Source organism: Pezoporus occidentalis, unplaced genomic scaffold (genome assembly GCF_034315485.1).
Source record: "Pezoporus occidentalis ecotype Australia unplaced genomic scaffold, CSIRO_AGI_Poc_V1 ctg112, whole genome shotgun sequence".
NCBI classification, from domain to species: Eukaryota; Metazoa; Chordata; class Aves; order Psittaciformes; family Psittacidae; genus Pezoporus; species Pezoporus occidentalis.
In genome coordinates this window covers 546056-568771 of record NW_026912907.1, presented here as the reverse complement: position 1 = coordinate 568771, position 22716 = coordinate 546056, and the positions used below count along the sequence as shown (strand labels likewise).

Below are 22716 nucleotides of genomic sequence, written 5' to 3'. Positions count from 1 at the left end.
GCCAGCCCTCTAACAGCTGAGGAGTTTGTAAAAAGCAATACTTTGAACTTTAATGAAAGAATTTATTTCTAGTGCCTTTATAAATCAATCTGATGGGACTACATAATTAGACAAAAGTCGTATTCAATATGTGATGTTCAATAGCTCACAAAAAAGTCAACATACGTTTGAATAAACTCATTCTAATAAATGAAAGTCCCCAAAAGAAGCCAGCAATCATGAGAAGATTTAAGATTCCTCTTAGCAAACAAACTGAATTAAATAATAGATTGAAGAGGCTGAAATAATAATCTTCAGCTATAACTTGAAATGTCAGCCCAGTTTTAGAGACTAGTCACCACAATACTTTAAAATACAGCTTCATGAATCACAGAACATAAGATTATTTACTGATCAATCGACAGATTACTTTGATTTGTTGCCTACATAATGTTTACTACAAAATACTTTTCCTGATGAAAAAAAAAAAGTGATTAGACTCACCTTACATAAAAGCCAAATTGCCTTTGCTTAAGCATTCAGCAAGTAATTAGTATTGTACATAAAGGATTTTGCAACAATTAGGAGTCCAGAGAGCTAGGGATTTCATTTTTATCCTACATACAGAACTGTCATAAACTCACTTATTGATGGGGGAGTGGCGACAAGAAATTAAGTGGCAGAGTTCCTAATTACAGGGTTACTCATTACCATCTAATTCATTCTACTGACTGATGCTGACACTGCTTGCACACTCAAAGTCAGCAGCCACTTAAACCATTGCTTGCTGAAATTGGGTCCTGAAATTGTTAAAACCTGCATTTAAGCAGGATTTGAAGTGTGGGCAATTGTTCCTGTGCTAGTGCACATATCTACATTATTCTGTTTAGATTTTCTTTTTCCATTTGCATGTTTTCCCATATGAAAATTCATGTGGCAAGTTACTAAGAGCTTTTTCTGATTGTGTTTCCTAGTAGCTATAAAACTTCATGCTGCAAATAAAGAATGCAACAACCAAGGTCTGATTATTCGCCAGACCTGGTCAAGGAAGCCTGCATTAGGGTGGAACTTCTAAACAGGGAAACTGATCTTCATAAGGAAAATGTTGCTTTGTCTGGAAGCAGCAGTCCAGAAGATGTCTTCAGCTGCTGTGAAACACAGGTATTATCAGTTTGTATGGACACCACCATGCCTCCAGACGACTACATTCAAAGGCGAGGCTATATAGAGCCTTCACTTCAGAAGCTTCCTGTAGAGGAGTCCATTGGGAGTCACCACACACCCTTCCAGTTTGACCGGCATGCTCTGGCCAGAATTTCCACTTCCCCAACTTTAAGACGTCTAAGGATGACCTCTGCTTCACAAGCACTGCCATTCCAGGACTGTTCTGACACAGCTCAGCTAGGGAATCGAAAGGAATACAACAGCTCTCTCCACCACATTTGCAAGAGTCCACCTCGGTGTACTACAACTTCCTCGTTGTCGTTGCCTTCTTGTGTTCATGCAAAATTACTGTCTTCCAAAGCCAAGTCTGAAACAACTATTGCAAACCCAACATCTGCTAGCCCCAGATCAAAACTGTCAAGCCACAAAGGTCCTCTCAGCAATGGCAGAACCAGTGAGAGACTCCAGAACTCTTGGAGAGCCAACTGTGCTACCCTGACTAGGAGAATCCCTAGTCCCAGCCCTACACCCCAGGAGGATGTCCAGGTAGGAGAAATAGAATGATGCTTGACTCTGTCCATACATTTCACTGAACTGAACTGGATGGTGTCAAATAGGTGAAAAGCTCTTTACTAACTGGGTACTTTTCTGCCACAGACCAAAAGCTATTTCCCCCCTTCCTTCAAATATAGAAAACATTCTGGATATCAAATGATTTCTCCTTTCTCCACAACAATAAAAATAACAAACCAACGCCTAAGTCTATGTAGTACATTTGTCTTAGTAAGTACCTTTTTTAAAATAAAATCAGACTGCTTGCTTGCTGTCTGACCAACTAACAAGAATATGTCACTTTCTTTCAGCAGTGTGGATTGCCTATACAAAGCTATGCATATAGTTGTTTTATCTCATCCTAAGCTTCACTTCTCTACATTTTTAATGAATCCACTTCACCCTAAGACAAAACTGAATAATGAGGTGTATGTGTAACTCAACTTCAATTCATAGATAGGTTTTGTGAAATGCCTATCACTAGCTTGTTAAACTAAACTTCTTAATGAGATTTTCTTTCAAAACTGGCCCTCTCCCCAACATGCTTAGCTATATTTCATGCAATATTTCAGCTGGACCATCATAGCTCTGCACTAAGAGCTAACTGGCAAAAGGTCTGGCTCTTTGGATTAGCAGTGTCAAGTTTCTGCTTGAAGAATGTTAAACATCCCATAATCTTGAGCAACATTCTTCAAAACTTTGTGGGAAAGAAAATGGGAGCAAAGAAGCTAACAGAACAGCTCAAAATTGTTCTCATACATGAGCAAAGCAGATCTAGGTCTGCTACTAGATGGGGAGATTGTTGATCCTACAAACTAAGAAGAATTCTTGAATTTGGCAATTCAAGTGCAAGAAATATAAGGTGCTGCATACCATAGAGCTGTGCAGTGATTTCCATCAAGCTCTTACAAGCAATTGTCAGACAGTAAAAGTTTGATTAGAAATTATTTTGATTCAGCCACGTTTGTTTCCTCCAGAAGTTCAAATGTCTACAGAAGGGAAACAAAGTTTATTTTTTTCCCCACGCAACAACAAAGTTGGAGCTAGTACCTCCCTTAATAGTCCTACCTCTCTCACTGATGGTGCAGTGCTCGCTAGATTGCATGATCCCCTTGAAGATTTCAGGTGCGTCATGCAGGTGAGTGTATTAAAAGCACAAGCACTGGTGAGCAAGTCTTGGCAAAGACAGAGGTAGCCCCACAACAAACAACAACACACTTCTGTGACTCTACCATCAAGTCTTTCATGTGTTAATGCAGTAAACATCATTATTTGAGCTGTATCTCCTCTTCTTCCCAATGTTTAGTCATTTTTCAGGTAAAAGCTCTGTTATAACCTGCAGTTTATAAACAGGTCTGTGTTTCAAGCACATTTATGTTTGGGACTGGGTGGGTAGGAGCAGGCTGATGCAGTCTATGAGCCATTACACAAGGCAGCTCCCTAGACAAAGCTTAACAGATGTGTACATGTATCTGAAATCACATTCCCTGCAGAACAGGCCTCCTAGATTTTCTGAATTGCTGCAATTTCAAATCCACTCTTTAGTATTTTTAATTAACAATGGAGATTGAGAGAGGAGGGGAGGGAGACATCTTTGCACCTTGGTATGAAAACAGGCGATCTGTACCTATTATGGGAAGAATCTGCTCTGACCAAACTCAAAACTGTGATATGTATCTCACTGACAAGGTGAAGATTTTTGTGATCTGTAGCAAACTTCAAGGACTTGAAGGATACCATCTGCAAATGGCTAAACAGGAGAACACTGAGCATTTAATGCCACTTGCCTGGCACCTTCAGAAGGAAGGCACTATATGCCAGCTATTATATTGGCTCTGGACTTCTATCCAGACATTTTAGAAATCAAGAAATCACACAAAGAACAACACAAGCTTTGTTCCATAGCCACCAACACAAAAGACTGATCAAAGGAGGTTTGGATGATGTATCAGAATTTCTATTTTTTTGTCTTGACTAATATTAGAATGTAGAAATATAAAACAAAAATAACCAACATATATAAAAATAACCGCTAATAACAAAATAAATTTCTGCTTTAAGCTTTTTTTTAATCAAATTGAATTTAGTCCAAGGTCTGGGCAAAGGCTATATTCAGCTCCTTCTTTATCCAAATCATTAGTCTAACTCCTTAACAGCTAATGCCCTCTTATCACAGCCAGAGAAAACCACTTGAAATGTCAGGTTATTCTCCCCATCTAGAATCACACTGAGACAGATGGCAACTGTCCTCCAAGACTGACTTATATAGCATCCCAGTTAAAAATCATACATCCATCCTTCAGTTTTAATGAATACCGCTTCTCCCCACTCCCAGGCTGTACTTTCAAAAGTCTTTCTTAAAGCAGCAATGCTCTTTTTAAACAGCGTTCCCACACACAGCCCTCAGTCAGGAATGCCAGTACATCTTTGTCGGCAGGACAACATGCTGAAACGGTGCTGATTAAATATAATCAGCCAAAATAAATAAGCAAAAAGGACAGAGAGGTGAGGCTGGGACAAGGCAAGATACTGAAGCCAACTCTGCTGTGGAAGGAAATGTTGATAAAATAAAACCTTTACTCTGAGCTCATTTTCTCCTTGCACCAATCAGCGTATCAGACTCACTGGAAAACTGGACTGCACTATTTCCTAAAGACAATTAACTAAAGAAAATTCCTCTCAGTAACTGACAAGGCAGCTCCTTTTCAGTTAATTGAGGGAGCTGGCCTCATCGATCTTGAAATGCTCCTCTTCCTCTTTTAATGTCTCATATGCCTGTGAAGTGTCATACTAACTCTTTGAATCAGGGAGTCCAAATACGCTCCCTGAATGGCTTGGATGATATCTAACATCTATCTCAATACTGTGACCACCCTACAACATTGACCTTCATAATCTCTTCAGTTGCTTTTATTGTTACGTAGTGGTTATTTCTATAACTAACAGACCTGTTATTTAAGTAAGATGATTTATACAGACGTCTGTTCCTTGGGACAGCTAGTTAGGCTAAGATTATGGATATATAGATACAAACCTCTAAAAGGCAATCAGCTGAAACTCTCTGTGCCCTACAAGCAACTATATACACAGGATATTTATTTTCCAGACCATGAGCTGTTTCAGTGTCTTTAATAACGTTCCATAACTTCATAATGCTAATCTATGACATTATCTTGTTTCACAAAACAAGTAGATTAAAGGAGGAACTGTTGCATTCCCCAGGTGCTTGAAGTCATCCCTAAAGTACAAGGGTTTTGAAAACTCAACACTTCAGTCTTCTGCCCCCTGTAGGAAAACAAAGCAAACTAAAGAAAAGAGCAAAGCTATAGGGTCTGTAGGCACGAACAGATTCTAAAACACTGCATATAGACTCAAAACCAGGCAAAGCTCATTACACAGCACTCCAGTAGTTTAATTTCTACAGAAAAAAACAAGAAAAAAGTCTAACATATCTAAGACATCTAGACATCAGGCCAGTTGATAACAGATACCTGTATCTTCATCTGTGAAGTATGAGTACATCATTTAGTCATGTAAGTCATTAACTGGCCCAGGCATGTAAGATTGCAGAGGCATATTGTAGATACACATGCAAGTGACCCTGGCATGCTTCCACATATCACAGGTGTGATTACCTATGTGAAGAGCTTGCTTAAACATATGTGGGTTTGAAGTTCAAGGTGTTTTTCATCTAGGAAGGTAATGCCATTTAATTCAGTCACAGTGAAACTATGTTTCCCATTACTTATCTTCATAAGCCACTAGCCTCCAACTTCAAAATATATTCTGAAATTGAAGTAGGCTAGATACTTTAAAAATCAATAATACATCGGCAACCTTTTTCTGTGATTCAAACCTGAAATAACTCTCCTGAATTTCCTAGTACAGGAGAGACAACTTTAAGAATTATCTTTGTATTCTAGTGCAGCATCTGGATTGTATAATAACTCAGCCGCCCAAGACATTACATTGCGGCATCACTGAAGGTTTCAGAAGCACCTTAATACAATATTTACCAACACTTAAAATTTCCACAGGGAAGCACTCAGCGCACCTCATAAGGAAGTGGTCTCCCTGAACTGGTATGGGCTTGCAGACAACCAAGAAACAGACCCCACCCATAAAAGCTCTAATGAACCATGTGTTAGTTTCAATTTCATGATGAACCTCAGTCTCCTTGTAAATCCCAGTTAAACAAACAGATCTAATGTTCCCCATTCAGCAGCACTACCAGAAAAGGAAAAGCTCAACCATTGCACGTTGGAAACTCCTCAGCATGCAGTTTCCAACCTGTAATATGTCCATATTTCAAGTGTTTAAAGTCCAAGACCTGCCCCCCCAGCTAGCCTACAACCCTCTCTGTTGTTAGGGCCAATCCTTCATCTATACAATTCAATTAGTTGAGCTAAAGCAACTGCAAGCAATGTCACTGTCAGTTCTTAACAAAAAGGATAACCTCCATGTCCTGCTCTACATAGCAAATCCCAGTTCTTTCCATCAGAGCTCACCTGCAACTTGATAAGTTGTCAAGTGACTATTCATGCACTTATGGGGAAAAACATACCTGCCAGGTTTCACATCAGGCCTTGGCAAGTGGCTAGATGCTCAGTAACGTATCTGCCTAGGCAAAACAAAAGCAGTAATTATATTTAACTGACCTAAAATACTGTACACAATAGGTGGCGACTGAAAAGAATGCATATATGTACATACACTTCGTGCTTCCTCCCTCAGCTACTTAGCTACCGACCCTTTGAACTCTAATGGAATCTTCATGCATCAGTCAGTTGAAGACAATAAAAAAGGCAGCTGTAGACACCAGTCACTTTGCAGCAGTACACTAACACAATTAATTAGGTATTGGTGTGAGTTACTAGCAAAATACAAAAAGATTTTGATGTGCACCAGTAGTCTCTGTATTTGAATGCAAGCAGCCTCTGGCACAAACATGCTATTGGATACAGAATGCCTGTGCCTCTTCACTGGATAGATCTATATCCTGGACAACACCCTCTATTAGTAACAACAGTAGTTAGCAAGAGCCATCTGGTTTTGATCAGCAGGGTCACTAAGTCATACTACATGCAAAACACATAATATTTGAATTAACAGAAAAATTTCAAAAAGACTTAAAAACAATAGCACGAACTGGCCAAAAGGTTAAATATTAAAAAATATATACCCAACATTTTAACTATTCCACTAGTATGCCTTTTTTTCTTGAAATCACCCAAGTTATATGAAGGCTAAAAGTAATGACAACCCACGTATCAACTAGGGACAAGGGATTTAACTACTGCTTTGCTCTTCAGTGCCAAAACACACATTCTGAAATTCCCACTCACTTTTTTGCCTAATCTCAGAAGAACCCAGGAATTTCCTGTGTTTAAGCTCCCTAAGTACCTAGTATCCGAGGCAAGCCATGGTCATAAGCACCTTGATCTCAGCAACAATGTGGAGTTAGAAGGATAATTAGATATCTCCTGTCGATCACTGAAATTTTGTACTCATTGTTCCTTCAGCACATCATTTCATAGCTGCTGTGATTTGGGGTTTTTAGCTCAAAGGAGTGCTTCAGAAACTTCCTCTGCAGCCATAAGCAAAGAGAGATGACATGTTGTTGTTTTATCTCACAGACCAGAAGGGCGCAGGCGCAGCTCTGTGGTAGTGAGTCTGCCTGGACTGCAAGTGCTCCCTGGAGACCTCCTGGTGTCAGACACTGCAATGGACTACATGCCCCACGCGGCCCTCTTGCTAAATGCAGGTCAGATATAGGGTGGGGTTTCTTCATCCAAAAATGCATGTGTGTGCATGGGATAGGGAGGGAGGACCAGTGCAATGATTACACACAAGGCGTTTGTGGGGGATGCTGTAACCCACAGCAAAGAGACTGCATTGTTAATTTAAAAATTCCCATCAGTTTGTTCTTTTTGCCTGAATGTTGTTGTTGAATACAAAATCTAATAGGTAGATGAGGTGGGGAGGACACAGATCACCTCCTTCTTCCATAGGCCAGGCACAACCGGAGCCCAAACCAGGATCTCCATCCACAAGCAGTTGAGTTACAAATCCCAACCTGTACAGCTTCAAGCAGAAGGAAGAGACTGGCCTGTGTGACCCTTTCAAGCAGTTTTCAATCACAAGGATAGCAGACCCAAGTTATGGCTAGAGATTGCCCGAAAGAACTTCCACCAGCAAAATGTGGACCTGCAATCAATGTCCACAAATACCTACTGTGGAACATAGAGAGATTGCCAGTGACCAGAGATCAAAGTTCCTTAAAAAAATAAGTCAGTCAAGGTCACAACCAGCAGCTTCATGAAAGCAAACAAGCCAGCCAGTGATGAAGGACTTCAAAAACCAAAAGGAGAAAGTTTTGACTGTGATTCCCAGTCACACACTTGCCTGAAGGTAGGTGCCACATACATATAGAAGAAATTTGTTCCAGATTTCTTGCTGAACAAACACAGGCATTCCTCACCTCTCACCCAGTGCATTCCTACATCTAGATCCTTAGCTTTCCCTGCGCCGCACTAAAGACCATGAGCTACCGCCTACAGCATTGTGCCAGTCCCATGACAGATCTGAGGCTCAGAGTTTGTAGGGTTGTTTATTCACAGGAGTTTTAAATACCTGCATAGCTCCAAGATATCACTAATGAGCAGACAAAGCCAAATTCTTGCTTCAAAACAATATACCTTAAGGTATGATGTGTTTTCCCATGTAAAGAGCTGGCAATCACACAGTGATCATCTGCAGCAAGTGGGAGTGTTTAGCGTCATCCAAGATCCCATTACAGACAGACAATTCTTGCTGGGAGGAACCCAACAGGCTTCATGGGTTTTAATTCTGGTGCACAAACTGTCTAAACACAAGTATTAAATCTGAGCCAAGTAGAGTATATAGGCTTCATCTTAAACCAAAAAAACAAAACAAAACAAACAAACATATAAATAACAGGGGGTTTTTTTAGTTATTTGTTTCTTTACTAATAACACGCTTGTTTTACCCCTTAGAGTCCAGAAAAACCAAGGTGGCCATTTGCCAAAAGAGGAGTTGTGAGTATTTAACTTCTTTGTTCCCCCTTGCACTGGCCTTGCCTTCTCCCACAACTAACTTGGGTAAAAAAAGAGTTTCTTTACTACCTCTGGAGAATAGCAGCCAGCAGGTGAGCTGAACTCGGAGGTCTCAGCCCACCCTGGGCTTGGGCATTAACCTGCAATGAAGGCGGGTAGCTCCAGCACAGCCACCAGCACCACTGCACTTGAAAACAGTCGGTGCTGCTGCTCTCCATCCCCATGGGTGGTGGAAGGAGAGGTGCCCTTAGCTGGGAAGACAGCACAAGAGCTCTCTCTCATTCAAGGTGTTCAGTGGTAGCAGCAGGTCCACTGCAGCTCTCCAGGGTAAGAGGGCACAAGGTGAGCAAGCCAGTCTCATCATTGCTTTGACCACAGTGTATCCTGTATTTTCTGCATGCCAACCTAGACCTTAGGCCCTTAGGGCTCTGGAATATTTGCCTAACTACCACTCATATGCGAGGGATCTAGGCTCTACCTATAAAAGTAGCTTCCGGGATGCTTTCTTAGGCCTTTCCTGTCTTCATGGGTGCCCCACACACACACTTGCCAATATAATCATAAACACCACCACAGTTCAGTTAACTTCCTTGTCTAACACATTTCTGTGTCTTTTCCAGTTGTGAAAATTTTCACCTACTATGGTATTTAAATTTCCCTTACGAGTGTTGTTCATCATTTCAAAAAATATCATTTACAAGTGTCTTGGTATCTTTGCACTCCTAAACATGGAATTGTGTGCAGTCCCTTCCTCATATTATTTGCATTTTATCTTCTAAACCTCAATTATCAAAGGAGAGTTTGTGCAAGTGAAACCAATGCAAATATTCAGATTACACATACAATAATCCCCACTTCATTTGACAGCATTCCTATACCATTTGAAGGAGCATGGTCTAAAACTGAGAATTTTTAAATTAAGAAAAATATTTGAAATCAGCAATAAAATGCATTTGATATTTAGCCAAAAGTGATTTCTGAAACTGTTGAATGCCATGAAATTTGAGGGTTCATTGGTTAAGTGGGTGTATGTAAAATTGCATTACTGTTTCTGCTTCATTTCAAGCTAACTTTCAAAATTAAGAGTTGAGCTTAAACTCTGAATTTCAAATATTATAATCAAACACATATTTCAAAATTGGCCTGTGTTCAGTGCCTAAAGTTCAGACAACAGAAATCCGTAAAGTAAGAGCATACTGTTCCAGAGAGCAGATAAAACTTAAGCAAACACCTTACATATAGACTTACCTTACAACTCTGTGCTCACAGCACTGATTTATAGTTCATAAATATTGGTTAAACTTTTTACACGCACTGTTGGCCTGAAAAATAAAGCCAAACCAAAAGCAATTGTATTTATTTCATGATCCCTCCCACAAACTCTTCCTGCTCTCCAAGCTTTCTGAAGCTCATTTTATAGACACTACTCTGCAACTGACCAAAGGAGTCTTTTTTCAACATGTAGCCCCAAAAAAATAAACAAGCCTGCAAACTTTGCATGCCTATGGCAGGAGGATGATTTCAACCATGAGGCTTTTGTTCCCTCCTTCTGACAGGGCTGAAGGAAACAAAGCCTTTTATTTGCACTGTCTTCTGAGATAGCCCATTATTTGTTATTACCATACTGATGAGTTGCCCTGGCAAAAATTTCTGTGTTACATAAATAATACCTTTCATACCTACACAACCCCACCCATAGCTACAACTAAACCTGCCATCAATGCTTCATGTCTGTGTAGGAGCGTCTTGGAGATAAAAGGTAATCATTCAGTTAAGGGCAAGCTCATTACAGATCAGAGCAAGGTGAACTGAACTGGGTAAACTTCTTAACAGTCTTTAAAATACTGTATGAATTAGGGATATTTTTTTGTTATTCAACAGGCTAAAGACAAACAGAAGCAAGTATCTGATCTGGAAAACTGTCTTTCAACTGTTCAGATCATAGACTTCAGCACGTATGAATTTTTCTGCTTTAAGGTATCAAAATACTAAGTGTACTGTACCAAGGATATTGAAAGAAGGGGATAAAAACTTTGTCTTATTTTCAAGTTACCATTTTTCATTACATTAATCTGAATACGAGACCTTTGTGTAAAATTAATGTATAAGCATAAGGTATATTTTTGAGGCCCTTATTGACATGGTTTAATGGTTGGCTTGGAAGTCCTGGGGTAGCAGTTGGACTTCATGATCTTAAATGTCTACTCCAGCCTAGTTGATTCTATGATTCTATGAAATGGAGGGGCAAGGGGATTAGCAAGGAACTGACTTTGGAGCAGGTCACTGAGGTGGTAGCAGCTGCCTTAGGACTAAACAAAATATCTAAGTACCTATGAAGACCCAGACCTTCTGTACTTCAATTATACCATCTGGAAAATAGGAAGCTCTCACACATCCCTGCTTTCCAGCAGCAGCACAACATATTAAATTCTTTAGCATTTGAAAGCTGCCCACTATTTTTTTCATACAGCATCCTTCAAACATAGGCTATCATACAGTGTTATTTTCAGATTCAGTACTTTTATGTTACCAATAGTTTGGAGGAAAACATCAGTTTTTAAAATCTCTTTTGAAGGCCTCTTTAAGCTTTCAGAAGAATTGCTAACAATGGCAGTCAGGCTCTTTGCAACAGTTAGTGGTTTTCTTTCTTCTTCAATCAATAGAGTAAATCTTGGTGTGAATTTGTACAGGCGCAACAGACAGAGCAGAAAGATGTCGACAGGCAGTTCGAAGTGAAAAAAGAAGCAGCAATGTGGGAACTTTTCACAAGTGAATGCACCTACTTTCTGGATCATTTGCTGGTTCTAAAAATGGTAAGTTCAGATTTCATTTCTCAAAAATAAGTATTTGCCCTGCTGCCAGCATGGCAGACATAAAGCTGCCTGTAACCCCTCATTGAGTGTCTGTGGGGGAATGACTTAAGTAGTTGTTTTTTCTCCCATCTTGCTGTTTCCCCAGTTCCCTTTGGTTTTTAACTTCTTTATAGCATCTCTTCTTCCAGATATCACTTTCTAGTGCTTTGCAAACACCATCTGATTGCAGATCCTGCCAGTAATTTCAGCTGATACTCTCCTATTCTTCTCACTAACGGTGAAACCACTCTCCAATTGACCATACTAGATGTTTCTCTACCAGTGGTCTGTAACACTATAATCTTAGTTTAACTTCATATAGAGCCATGGTTAGATTATCCTAAATAGAGCATAAAAATCTCAGAATTCAGCAGACCTGTAGTTCTAATATTACAAGAAAACAAGGAAACTAATAAACAACTCCTCTCCCAAAAACTCCAAATTGTCTCCATCCATCATGGTGAACTTTAAGAGCTTTGAAATATGGACAAGAATATTAGACACTGATACAGTAACTGCACAATTTACATTCAACACACATCAAAAGTTAGTGTACCCATTTAAAAGGACGGAAGCTTCCCTAAATATCTTCCTAATGCTTTTCTCTTATTCTGCAAAGAAAGTTTCTGTTCTCTCATTAGTCAGAGGAAAAGATTAGTGAAACATTTTCCATGTTGCTGCAAAGTTAGACCAGGCAGCACAAGAAATACTGCAAAGAAAAGGGAATAGAGAACTGGGCTGAACTCCTCCTTGGTGGGGCAGAACAGGAAGGGAAAGTGGTGGACCAGGACCAGCTGTTGGTCCAAGGCAAGATGGAAGCATCCTTCCTTCCATACACTTTGTTCAAGGATCTGAGAAGATTAAAAACAGGTGAATCCTTTGGAAGGATGACAACAGGAGACACACAGGCCCCTTGGTGAGTCTGATGTAGGAACCCACAGACAAACCTTAGCCAGGCTCCTGTGACCTGTGAATGATGAACTATTCAGCCCATGCTAGCTTCCCAAACTTTTCTGCCAAAGAAGGAATCCACTGAATTTGGATAGCCAATTTTAGAGATACCTGCTACTCTAAATACTTCCCAGTATAGGAATATTCCACCGATTTTAACAAATCTTCACAGGGAACTTTAAAACCACTGTAAATCCCCTTCAAGCTCTCAGGTCAACTGCTCGTGGCGACAATTACACAAGGCTAAGCAAACCCTCCCACTAACTCTTCAGTATTGGCACCTGGATGATAGTTTGGTGGGTTTTGGTTTTTTTTTCATTAGTGCTTTTCACACATATACAAGAACTCTACTCAGTAATCTACATTGTTTAAGCGTTTTTCAGATTTAGGTCAGATTCAGCACAGCTCCAAGATCACCATCAGAGCTCAAATACTATAAAATCTTAAACAGCCAATAAGTATCCATGCAGTTTTCACTCAATACAGGCTAATAAAACAATCCAAAGAGATGAAAAACCTTCATGAGCACTCCACTTACACTATTACAACCATTTCTTAACCCCCATACTAACTCTAAACAACTTCTATAGCAGCAGATACATGGGATATGGAGAAAAGCATTTAGAAAAGTCATCATTACAGAAATCTGTAACAATGACTCTGATGTTATTAATTCTTTCACACAGAAAGAATGCTAGAGGACCCAGCAGGGACATAGCTGCCTCTGTGGCAGCCACAGAACACCCCAGGGACATCACTCATACCCTCCTCCTCAGACAAAGCCCAATATTTAGCCCTCAGGCAGGTCTGGAAAAGTTTCACAGAGTGTCATCTTCTGCCCTCCCCAGATGAAATAATCATTTAGTAAGAATTACAGTGCAAACATGTTCTCTTCAGGAAAAAGGCAAAAAAAGAGTACAGATACATTGAATTGCCTCAAACAATAGGTAACATGGATTTGTTTTGTTTTTAAAGGTATTTATGAACACTCTAAAATGCCTCCAGACTAATGAACTTATCTTGGATGTGGATTTATGGAGACTTTTTGCAAACTTAGAGGAGTTAAACAAAGCGAGTAAAAAAAAAATAACAGTGTTATTGAGATCAGAGACCAGCCCAATAAAAGGAGATGAGAAACCACCCATAAAGCTGCTATTAAGATTCAGTGTTCACAACTGGGACTTAGTTCAAATAATTAATCTTTCCTTTCTCTCTATTTGGTATATCAGGGGTTCAGATTTCACTGGTGCAAATTATTCTCACGCACCTCCAGCAAAAGATAAACAGGCATTTGCCCAGCAAGGAGAGCTTGTTTGGCAGCTGTTTCTGAAGTAAACATGAGATTGAAACTAATTCTCATAAGCAGCATCCTTTTGGAGATAAACTCTGACTGCACAATCCTTACAGCAAAGCAGCAACAATGGCAAAATAACTTCAATAACAAGTTTCCTTCTGCAAACGGACACAAAAACTTTGCTATCTATAGTGCCACTCCAGCAGGGCAAGTTAAAACAAAAGACTAACCACTCCTCTCCTCTGAGGTTTCCCTCAGTGTGAGTGGATGTTTCCCACACAGACTGGATGCTCTGTGTTCATGTGCTACTTACCCTCCAGCTTCCAGGAGGAGGGAGACCACGTGGCTTGGCTGTGATGAGCTCCAGCTCTTTGCTGCTTGTGGCCAGCCGCTGGGAGACCATTTCCAGCTCTGAAAGTTAAAGGAAGCCATAAGTCCAAAGCAGCTTTTACGTAACCTCAGAAGCAAACCGAATCTTTTTCTTAGCTTGAGAGCTCTCTTTCAGGACACCTTGTCCTTAATAGCAAAGTGACTTTTTGGAAGGTACTCTCCAGCTACATAAATGGAAGGAAAGCTCTTCAAAGTAGGGGCAATTAGCCAGAGCTTAAACACATCAGCAAGTCACTCCTGCTCTGCTCAACCTCACACCAGGTGAGCTGCTGTGAGTGACCACCTGAGCAGGCCTGGCATTACAAGAAAAGGTGTTTAGCTGATGTGTTTCACCTTGCACTTGTTGTGTACTAAGACCATACACACAGCCAACTACCAGAGTTCAGCTTATGTGTGGTTGCTGATTCCTTTGTTCTTGTTCAAGGAAACACGTGGGTTATAATGCTGTGTGTCATTTAGCAATCACAAAAGCTTTGAGCTTGGCTGGAGCTGGGTTACGTCTAGAGAGAATTTTCTTTAATACATTTTCTGTTTTGTTTTCTAATTTTTTGTCCTTACTAATAAGGATGTTAAATGATCACGCTTTACTTATACTTGTATATAAACCAGTGATCAAATTCTGGAGAAAATACCTGTTTTCAATGCCTTTTATGTATTTTTTCATGCATTTACATCCATTTCTTCTTGACAGCAGGCTGAATCCATCAAAAAATGCATGTTCTAAAAGGCATAAAATACACCCTTGTCATAATGAAACAATAAGCATCATCTTATAAGCAACACTGTCCCCATAAATACACCAAACAAAGCCATGTGTGAACCTCCAACAGCAGTTCTTAACAGTATCACAGACGATGATGTTTCCTTCTGGCCTAAAATTTGGCCTAAAGCTGAGCCTGGTCATGAATTTGTGTGCAAATAGTGTGTTAAGAAAGCAAGTGTGGGTTTAGGAGCAGGCTCTCATCTGCATCTGACTGACAGTGTGGGCACCCTTCAATCCAGTGCAAAGACATAAAGTTAACTTTTGGGGAATATGTGACTTTTTACAGCATTTTATAGAGATTTCCCTCATCTCCAACAGCATGAAACAAACTCAAACTATGAAAAATGATATCTTCTTCAAAGGACCATGAAGATTCCTTTATCATCACAGCTAGGTCATATGCAGTGTTTTCCAATAGACAATTTTTCATGTCAATTCATGTCAGATACAGCTGCTGCCCTAAAATAAGTTTAAATGGAATAACTAATCTTGTTTCAAAGCTTTTGTCACATGGCATTACCATGACGTAAATGCATATTTGTATAGATTTGATTTAACTTCTAACTAAAGCATTCATGATGTAAGTCTGAAGATAATTCTGGCAATGCTGGGAAGATAAGTATAGGCACCCTATTGGGATGGGACCAGGGATGGGAAATAAAGTTGTTTTAAACTTAACTTCAGAAGATCATTGCTGCTAATTCCTCTTCTTTTTTCCAATTACTTAGATAAGTCTCACTTTTCTGCAAACTTTTTTTGAAGCCGTGAAGGAGCACATCAGAAAGTCAAACTCTCCAATGGATTTCAGCTCCACACTCAGAAAGGTAACATAATTACAAGTATTCTTATTTAATACCAGGAAAGCCTTGCAGCAGGCCATTTATCATAGCATTCAGGTGATTTAATGCAATCAAATCAGTCAAGGACACGCCATCTGTCACAGACAGTTTGGTCTCAGCCTGAAGCACCTTCTCTCAGTAGGATGTTTTCCTTTTTATTCATTGGCATGTTTGAGGTGGTCATGGAAAGGTGCTCTGTATGTGGAGCTAAGTCTGGAAATGTTTTCTCTTCCTTGAGATTAAGTAGCCCAGACCTTGAGGAGACTTTGCCACTGGCAGATGTGAGCTTCTCACTCTGTGGAAGATGTTCTCCCTGAGACCAGACTCCAGCCCCACCACTGGATGTCCTTGTCTCCTTTCACTCCACTGCATAGATCCTTCCTTTATTCCATGGACTAAACTCACAACTGTGTTAAAGTGCTTCATTAAGAGCTCACTGGGACTGAAATACTTCTTACTCTTTGGCCTTTGCCTGCTAAGCAAGAGAGAAGCACAGACACAGCTGTCCTGCCACTGCTAAGTACTGCAGAAAACTTCTGGAAAATACTAAAACAGACCCTATCTGAGGGTTAGGATTTTAAAAAGGGGGAGTGAGGCTAGAGCTTATCTTCTCAGCCCCATTACCTCTGTCTTCAGGCATTCTCACCAATAATGTGTCTGTGAGACAGGTGGAATCCCAGACAAAATTGAGTTTTATCATGGGTGGCACATAACATTTCTAAGAGCTATCTAACACACTCAATATAAAGTGACATGCTATACAAGGGCATGTAAAGCTGTTGCATAGATAGTAGGTTTATGTTCAGCTTCCACATGAATTTCACATGACACTTATTTCTAATGAGAATAAAGTCTAAGGATTCTTCACACCTCTGGAGAGCTGTTAGAACTGTGCTCCCACACATTGTTGAGGGTTTTTTACTACTTTACCACTTTTACTCCTTTTTAAATTGCCCTTTTCTTAACTCCCCTTTGTCTCTTCCCCCATTTTCCTAGGTAGGAGTAAATCTCAGGTAAAACACACATTACGAAACCAAAACTGTTGTTTCTCCTTTTGGCGTGTCTTGATAAATTTCAAAGTCTTTTCTGCAGCTTTTCCAGGGTGACCTCTGCCAGACACATCAGATATATTGTCTTAATTATACCTCCGCTGTCTTCTACTTGGAAAACCTGAGACAGAGAGAAGAGTTTGGCATCTACCTGAATGTAAGGTGATGGTGATGATGGTGGTGGTGATGGCTTCAGCCTTTCTGCCTCATGACATGATTTTAACAGCAGACTAGGGAAGTTCATTGGAAGCAAAACTGTGTAGGTAGCATTTTACACAGATTTTTTGAACTGCAGAAGGTATCACAGATATGAAATCACCCTCCTGAGTGTATGCTCCTCTGCACATGTGAAAGCCCATACTTGTAATTCAGAACAGACAAGAGGGGGAAGCAAAAAAGGAACAACTGGCTGCATTTCTGAAGGCAGAAAGTATGTACTGCCAGCCTCTATCATTCATGTGTTTTGCACATAATCCCTTGACATGGTGACCTCCACCTTAACAAAGTGAAATTGTTACAGAAAAAAAGGAAGCAAAAATCAATCAAGGCACATTGTAAAATCTTTCTCAAGTGTGTTACCTTGATACATGTCCTGCACATCAGCTTGGTTTAGGTGTTGGGTAGGAACACAGCATATAGGGTATTACACTCCTTAGCAGATGATAGGGCTCACATTCCCTGAGTACAAAACAGCCCCCAGCATCTACACTATGCCACAGTGACTGGAGAAGCTTATGACGGGTTTCTTCTGCATAAGGAAAGGGCTATATGATAAAAGCCAATGTAAGGGAAATAGAAATCCAGGTGCACATCAGTGCTTTCTTGGCACCTTTGGTGAAAGGGCAGGGTGGGTTTTGGCTGAGCCCTGGCAAGAAAACAGGGCTGCTTTCCTCACTTATGGGTATTGCTGCCCCATGTGCACTCAGGGAAGGAACATCCTGGATAGAACAAGCAGCAAACCTCTGCAAAGACAGGAATAAAATTAATTATCTTCCTAGTAGATTGTATAGTGCTGTGTTTCAGATTTAGGATGAGAATAATGATAACATGCTCATGTTTTAGTTGTTGCTAAGAAGGGTTTACACTAAGTCAAGGACTCTTCTGCCTCTCACATCACCTAACCAGCAAGTACGTCGAGGTGCACAAGAAGCTGGGAGGAGACACAGCTGAGACAGTTGACCCCAACTGACCAAGGGATATTCCAGACCACATGGCAACATGCTCAACATATAAACTTGGGGTAAAGATAGCTGGGTGCCACTGCTTGGGAATTGGTTGGGCATCAGTCAGTGGGTGGTGAACATACTGTGTTGTGCATCACTTCTTTTGTGTATTCTAATTCTTTTATCTTTATTTTTACTTTGCCTTCCATTTCCACCCAATTAAACTGCCTTTAGGTCAATCCAGGAGTTTCATTTTCCCCTTACCCCCCAGTTCTCTCCCCCGTTCTGCTGGGTGAGGGGAAAGTGAAAGAGCAGATGCACAGTGTTTAGCTACCTACCAGGTTAAACCACAAATGTTTTACACTGCCTTTGCTCTCACTGTGTGAGCAGTTCACCTTTAATTAGTCCCAGTCTCATTACAGTCAGCTGATGACGCAGAAAACAATGAGGCATAAAGCAGGTTTTTTTATCTTCAGCAGTGGTGTGAACAAAAGGAACAGTGAGAGAGACTGCATGTCAGAGCTGCTGGTCTCTCCTTTGCATCAACTGATGTGCTATCCCCTCCTCCTCAACAACATCTGGAAGAGGAGCACTGATGAAACATAGAAAGGCTTTATCCAGTCACTTAAAGAAAAGGTGGAAAAGTCCATATGTAAGTAGCTAAGGTTAAAAGTCAATTGTGCAATTAACTATTTGCTAGTTATGTGGCCGTTTGTGCATGAGTGTGAATTGGCCTGGTCTCCCTGGAGAGATGCAATGAGGATGTGCATGCCTTTCTACAGTCCTGAGCCTTTCTTCATTCTGTAGGAAATGATTGGTGCCACCCTTGGGCTGTCAAACCCTCTCAAGGGTTTGACAAGGTCACAGGACTCCCAGATCGTGAGTCACCTGTATTTGCTCAGAATCGTCTGCAGTAACATGCAAACAATTAACAGGAGTTCACAAATAAGAGCAAATCAGGAAAGTTCTCAAAGAAGGAATCCCTTGAGTTGGATTTATGTCTCAGAAAGCTGTGTTGTGGCTAATCCTTAATAGGATAAAATTGCACTCACAAGGGGAATATTGTGTCAGTGGCCTTTCAATAAATGGCAGGGTCCTACTATACAAAATAGCTGAAGTGCTATCCCAGCTACAGATTTTCTCTAGCTACTATGGAGAAAAAAAGGGATTGGACCAGGATTTTTTTTATTAATTCTACATAATTTATTAATTAGGTCTTGATCAGAAAGCTATAAATGCACCTCTAAGTGTCTTATAGTCACATAGTACATCAGTACATTTATTCCCCAAAGGCCTCATGCAGCCCCTACTAAATCAAAGACAAGACAGTACATCAGCAAGACACTGGAGAGGTGCCAGGCAGTGCCTCATCCTCACCAGCAGTACACTCAGCATGGTAGTAAGCTCTCTGCCATCATTCTTCTCCCCATCCTAGAGGCTGAAGGGTCAAGCATCTCCTTTGGAGATGAGGCAGAGAGTTAATGTCTTCTAGAGACAGATAAATCTGGGGCTCCTTCCTCTTAGGTGAATACTCCAATGACAGAATCACCACCTAAAAGAGAGGCCTGGGTTCTTTCCCTTCTTGCCAAATCCTATGAAGTATCTAGCCTAATGGCCACCCAAGGAGTACAGGTTTTGGCAAAGAACAGGTCCCATAGGAAAATATGATTGTTTTTCACTAGTCTAGAGAATTCTGCTGGGCAGACAGCAGATTTAGGTATGCCCCAAAAGACCATGGGATACCTGTGGAATATACCTGGCAAAACAAAAAAAAAAATAGGTCCTTCCAGAGTTTAGATATTTCTGGGCTAAGGAAAGGAACCATAGAGGGGTGACCCCTCTTTATCACAACACCTAACAAAGATGTGGCTTCAGTTTTTGATCAGAGAATCAGTGACATAAGGAACAGCTGCAGTCCCAGAATTCCCCTTCTGATGTTTGTGTGTGTGTGTGTGCCTGAAACCATTATCTGCAATATCACTCAACTCAAAAACCTGGAGTTCAAGTTGCGTGCTCATTAAGGTTTTCCCCATAACAGCCCTGAATCAGCAAAGACTTAGTCTCCACTTCTCACCTTCTGAAATACCAATCCCAGTCTTTGGTAGGTCCTGGCATCACTTCCCTCAAAATGAATTCTCACTGCTTTCAACAGTCTTTTTACCAGGTTGTATATGGTGAAAAACATTTTTCTCTCACTAGCCCAGACACTTTAAAAAAAAGCAGCATTTTTTAAGCAACTTTTAAAGATTCCAGTTCAATTGAGTTTTATACAATTCCCCCAGTTTCCCAACCAGATTAGCAAACACCACCTTTTCATTTTGCCCTGAATTTAAGCATGTTTGAATGCAAGATTAGAAATTCTGGTTCTACAGACCTAAGAAGAGCTTAAGCATTTTTTACAGTGAGGCCAAGATTTTATCTGGGACTTAACATGTGAGGAACTTTGGCTTCTATTGGAGAGAAAACAATATTCAGCATCATCTGGAAACAGGACTGGGTTTGCCAGCCTTGGCAGTAACCAATGTTCCACATATTTCAGGGGATCTGGAAGGTAAAGTCAAGTGGTTGGACAACTTTCAGAAGTTCAGACAGCTGCAAGAGGTCATAATTTGGCCTCAGGTCTGGGATCGTGACAAGAGATCCTTTGTCCCAGAGGTAAGCAGTTTTCTAAAGGGCATTTTTCCTCGAGGAATGTTTAGTTTCCTATCTATCTTTACAGTGTGGTCTCAAGTTGGCTGCTTGTCTATATTTTAGTTGTGGGAGATGGCTTTGCTCTAACAGGAGCAGCTGCAGCCTGAGCACTACAGATACTATAGCTGAACATACAGGCTGTGCACAGTGCCTTGGATGATAGCATGGGCTGCTCTTAGCTAGCATTCGAGAGAGTACGATCCTGTGATCCAGGAAGACCCTCCAGAAGTTGCTTTTAGGGGGCATAATGAAATGGGATAGATATAAGTATTACTACTTTTTTATAAGGTTATGAAGCAGAAATTATTTGCCTCTTTCACTCCTCAAGCTGAGCCAAAGAAATTTCTATTGACATTAAATACACAGTATACCTAGGAACATGTGTACCTTTGTGCTGTGGTTACCCCCTTAGCCTTACATACAGACTTCAAGCATTATGGTAATATCATCAAGTGGGTCTCACCTCAAGGATTGTGTCTGTTCACACACAGGGCTGCAAAAAACATTAAAACCACTCCGGAAAATCAAAACACAGCTTAACATTTCAAAAGCTTAAACACATTTAAGCAACAGCACTGTTGAAGAAACGTAGCCATGCTCAGTTATTAACTATGTGATGTATTTAACCTGAGATAAGAGAACACGTGTACTCAATTTAACTGCTGGCTGCCTTGCAGTTCTCCATCAGATGTGCAAGATTCCCTATTCACTCTCTCTCTCTTTTTTTGGGTCAAGTGTTTGAAGCAAAGCCTAAGGGAAAACGTCAGTGAAAACATTTTGTGTTCAACAAACAGACTTCTTCATGAAGGGAGGCTAACACTAGCAGGTAACGTCCCTAAATATCCCAGTATCAGGAGCTAGCTGAACGGAATCATATTTTGCTGTGGCAGATCCAGAATGAATCTCTGCAACTGTATTTGGGCAGGTGTGGGAAAGAAAAAGCAAACGTACAGCTTGTCACAGAGAGACTGAGGAACAGGAAAGCTGCCAAAAGGATGAGTAATCTGCATGGTTGTTTACTGTCACATCTGGATATTCAGTCTGCCAGGTGCTGAAGAAATCAGCTTGACTAGCCAATGCCTACACTCAAAGGGAGCATTTTACTGTCACATTCAAGAATGTGTCAGTAAGAAAACAGGAAGTTTAGACTGTCCTATACGAGGTACCTCATGTGCCTGGGGACCGATGTCAACACAACTCACCTCTCTGGCACCATATCAACCATGTGTTTCCTTGAAAATCACTGAAAAGTCCAGAGGTTTTTCCTGTTTTTATTTCATATTTCTTCTTTGCTAAGACTGCTGTTTTGATGGATGCCTTGGAACAAGAAGGTGTTATCCTGGCAAGTGGCTTCCCTTCTATGAACAGAGCACTCCTACAACATGACATTAACTCCACAGGTAGCACAGTGGTCCCACACGAGCATATTGATTTCTTCATCTCTGTTTGCAGCTGTCTATCATGCTGGCAGAGTGGAGACTCATATCTCCAGACAAACAGGCACCATTCTGTGGCAGGGTACAGGTTGCTTGCTGGCAAGCTGCTGCAGAATCTACATCTGGAGAGGAAAAGCAAATGTCCTCCTTGTATGAGCAGGAAGGAGAGCCTGGTCAGTTTGGAAAAGACCATCATGTGAAAGGATGCTGGAAGCTGCATGCTATGGTGGATGCAGGGCTATAAAAATTGACAGAAAGGAGCAGAGCCCATGTCTTATGTTTCCTTCACCACCTCCTCAGAAATAGAAGTGAAGAGAATAAACTTTCTGTCTCCCACCACCATTATTACTGTTATAAAAGGAGTAGCAAAAGAAACACGGTGTCTATTTTTCAGTGTTTCATGAGGAGCATTATAGTTGCACAGAAGGCAAGAGAAGTGGTTGCTGATGATGTTTAGGGGGTGGCAGGCATAGCTGAAAAAAAGCCACTGAATCCTCTCCTTTCCATGCTTCCCTCT

The 22716-nt window shown here is 40.7% G+C and overlaps 1 protein-coding gene across 1 annotated transcript in view; it reads left to right on the top strand.

The window, feature by feature from the left end:
- Nucleotides 1–984: 984 nt before the first annotated feature.
- Nucleotides 985–22716, top strand: part of PLEKHG7 (pleckstrin homology and RhoGEF domain containing G7) — a 30573-nt gene continuing 8841 nt past the window's right edge. The window contains 13 exon segments of the mRNA XM_062633883.1: nt 985–1689; nt 2654–2820; nt 7332–7459; nt 8719–8753; nt 10653–10748; nt 11435–11584; nt 13550–13645; nt 15750–15845; nt 16953–17066; nt 18552–18589; nt 18591–18724; nt 20612–20727; nt 21499–21589. Of these exon segments, the coding sequence (XP_062489867.1) occupies nt 985–1689; nt 2654–2820; nt 7332–7459; nt 8719–8753; nt 10653–10748; nt 11435–11584; nt 13550–13645; nt 15750–15845; nt 16953–17066; nt 18552–18589; nt 18591–18724; nt 20612–20727; nt 21499–21589 (1966 nt within the window).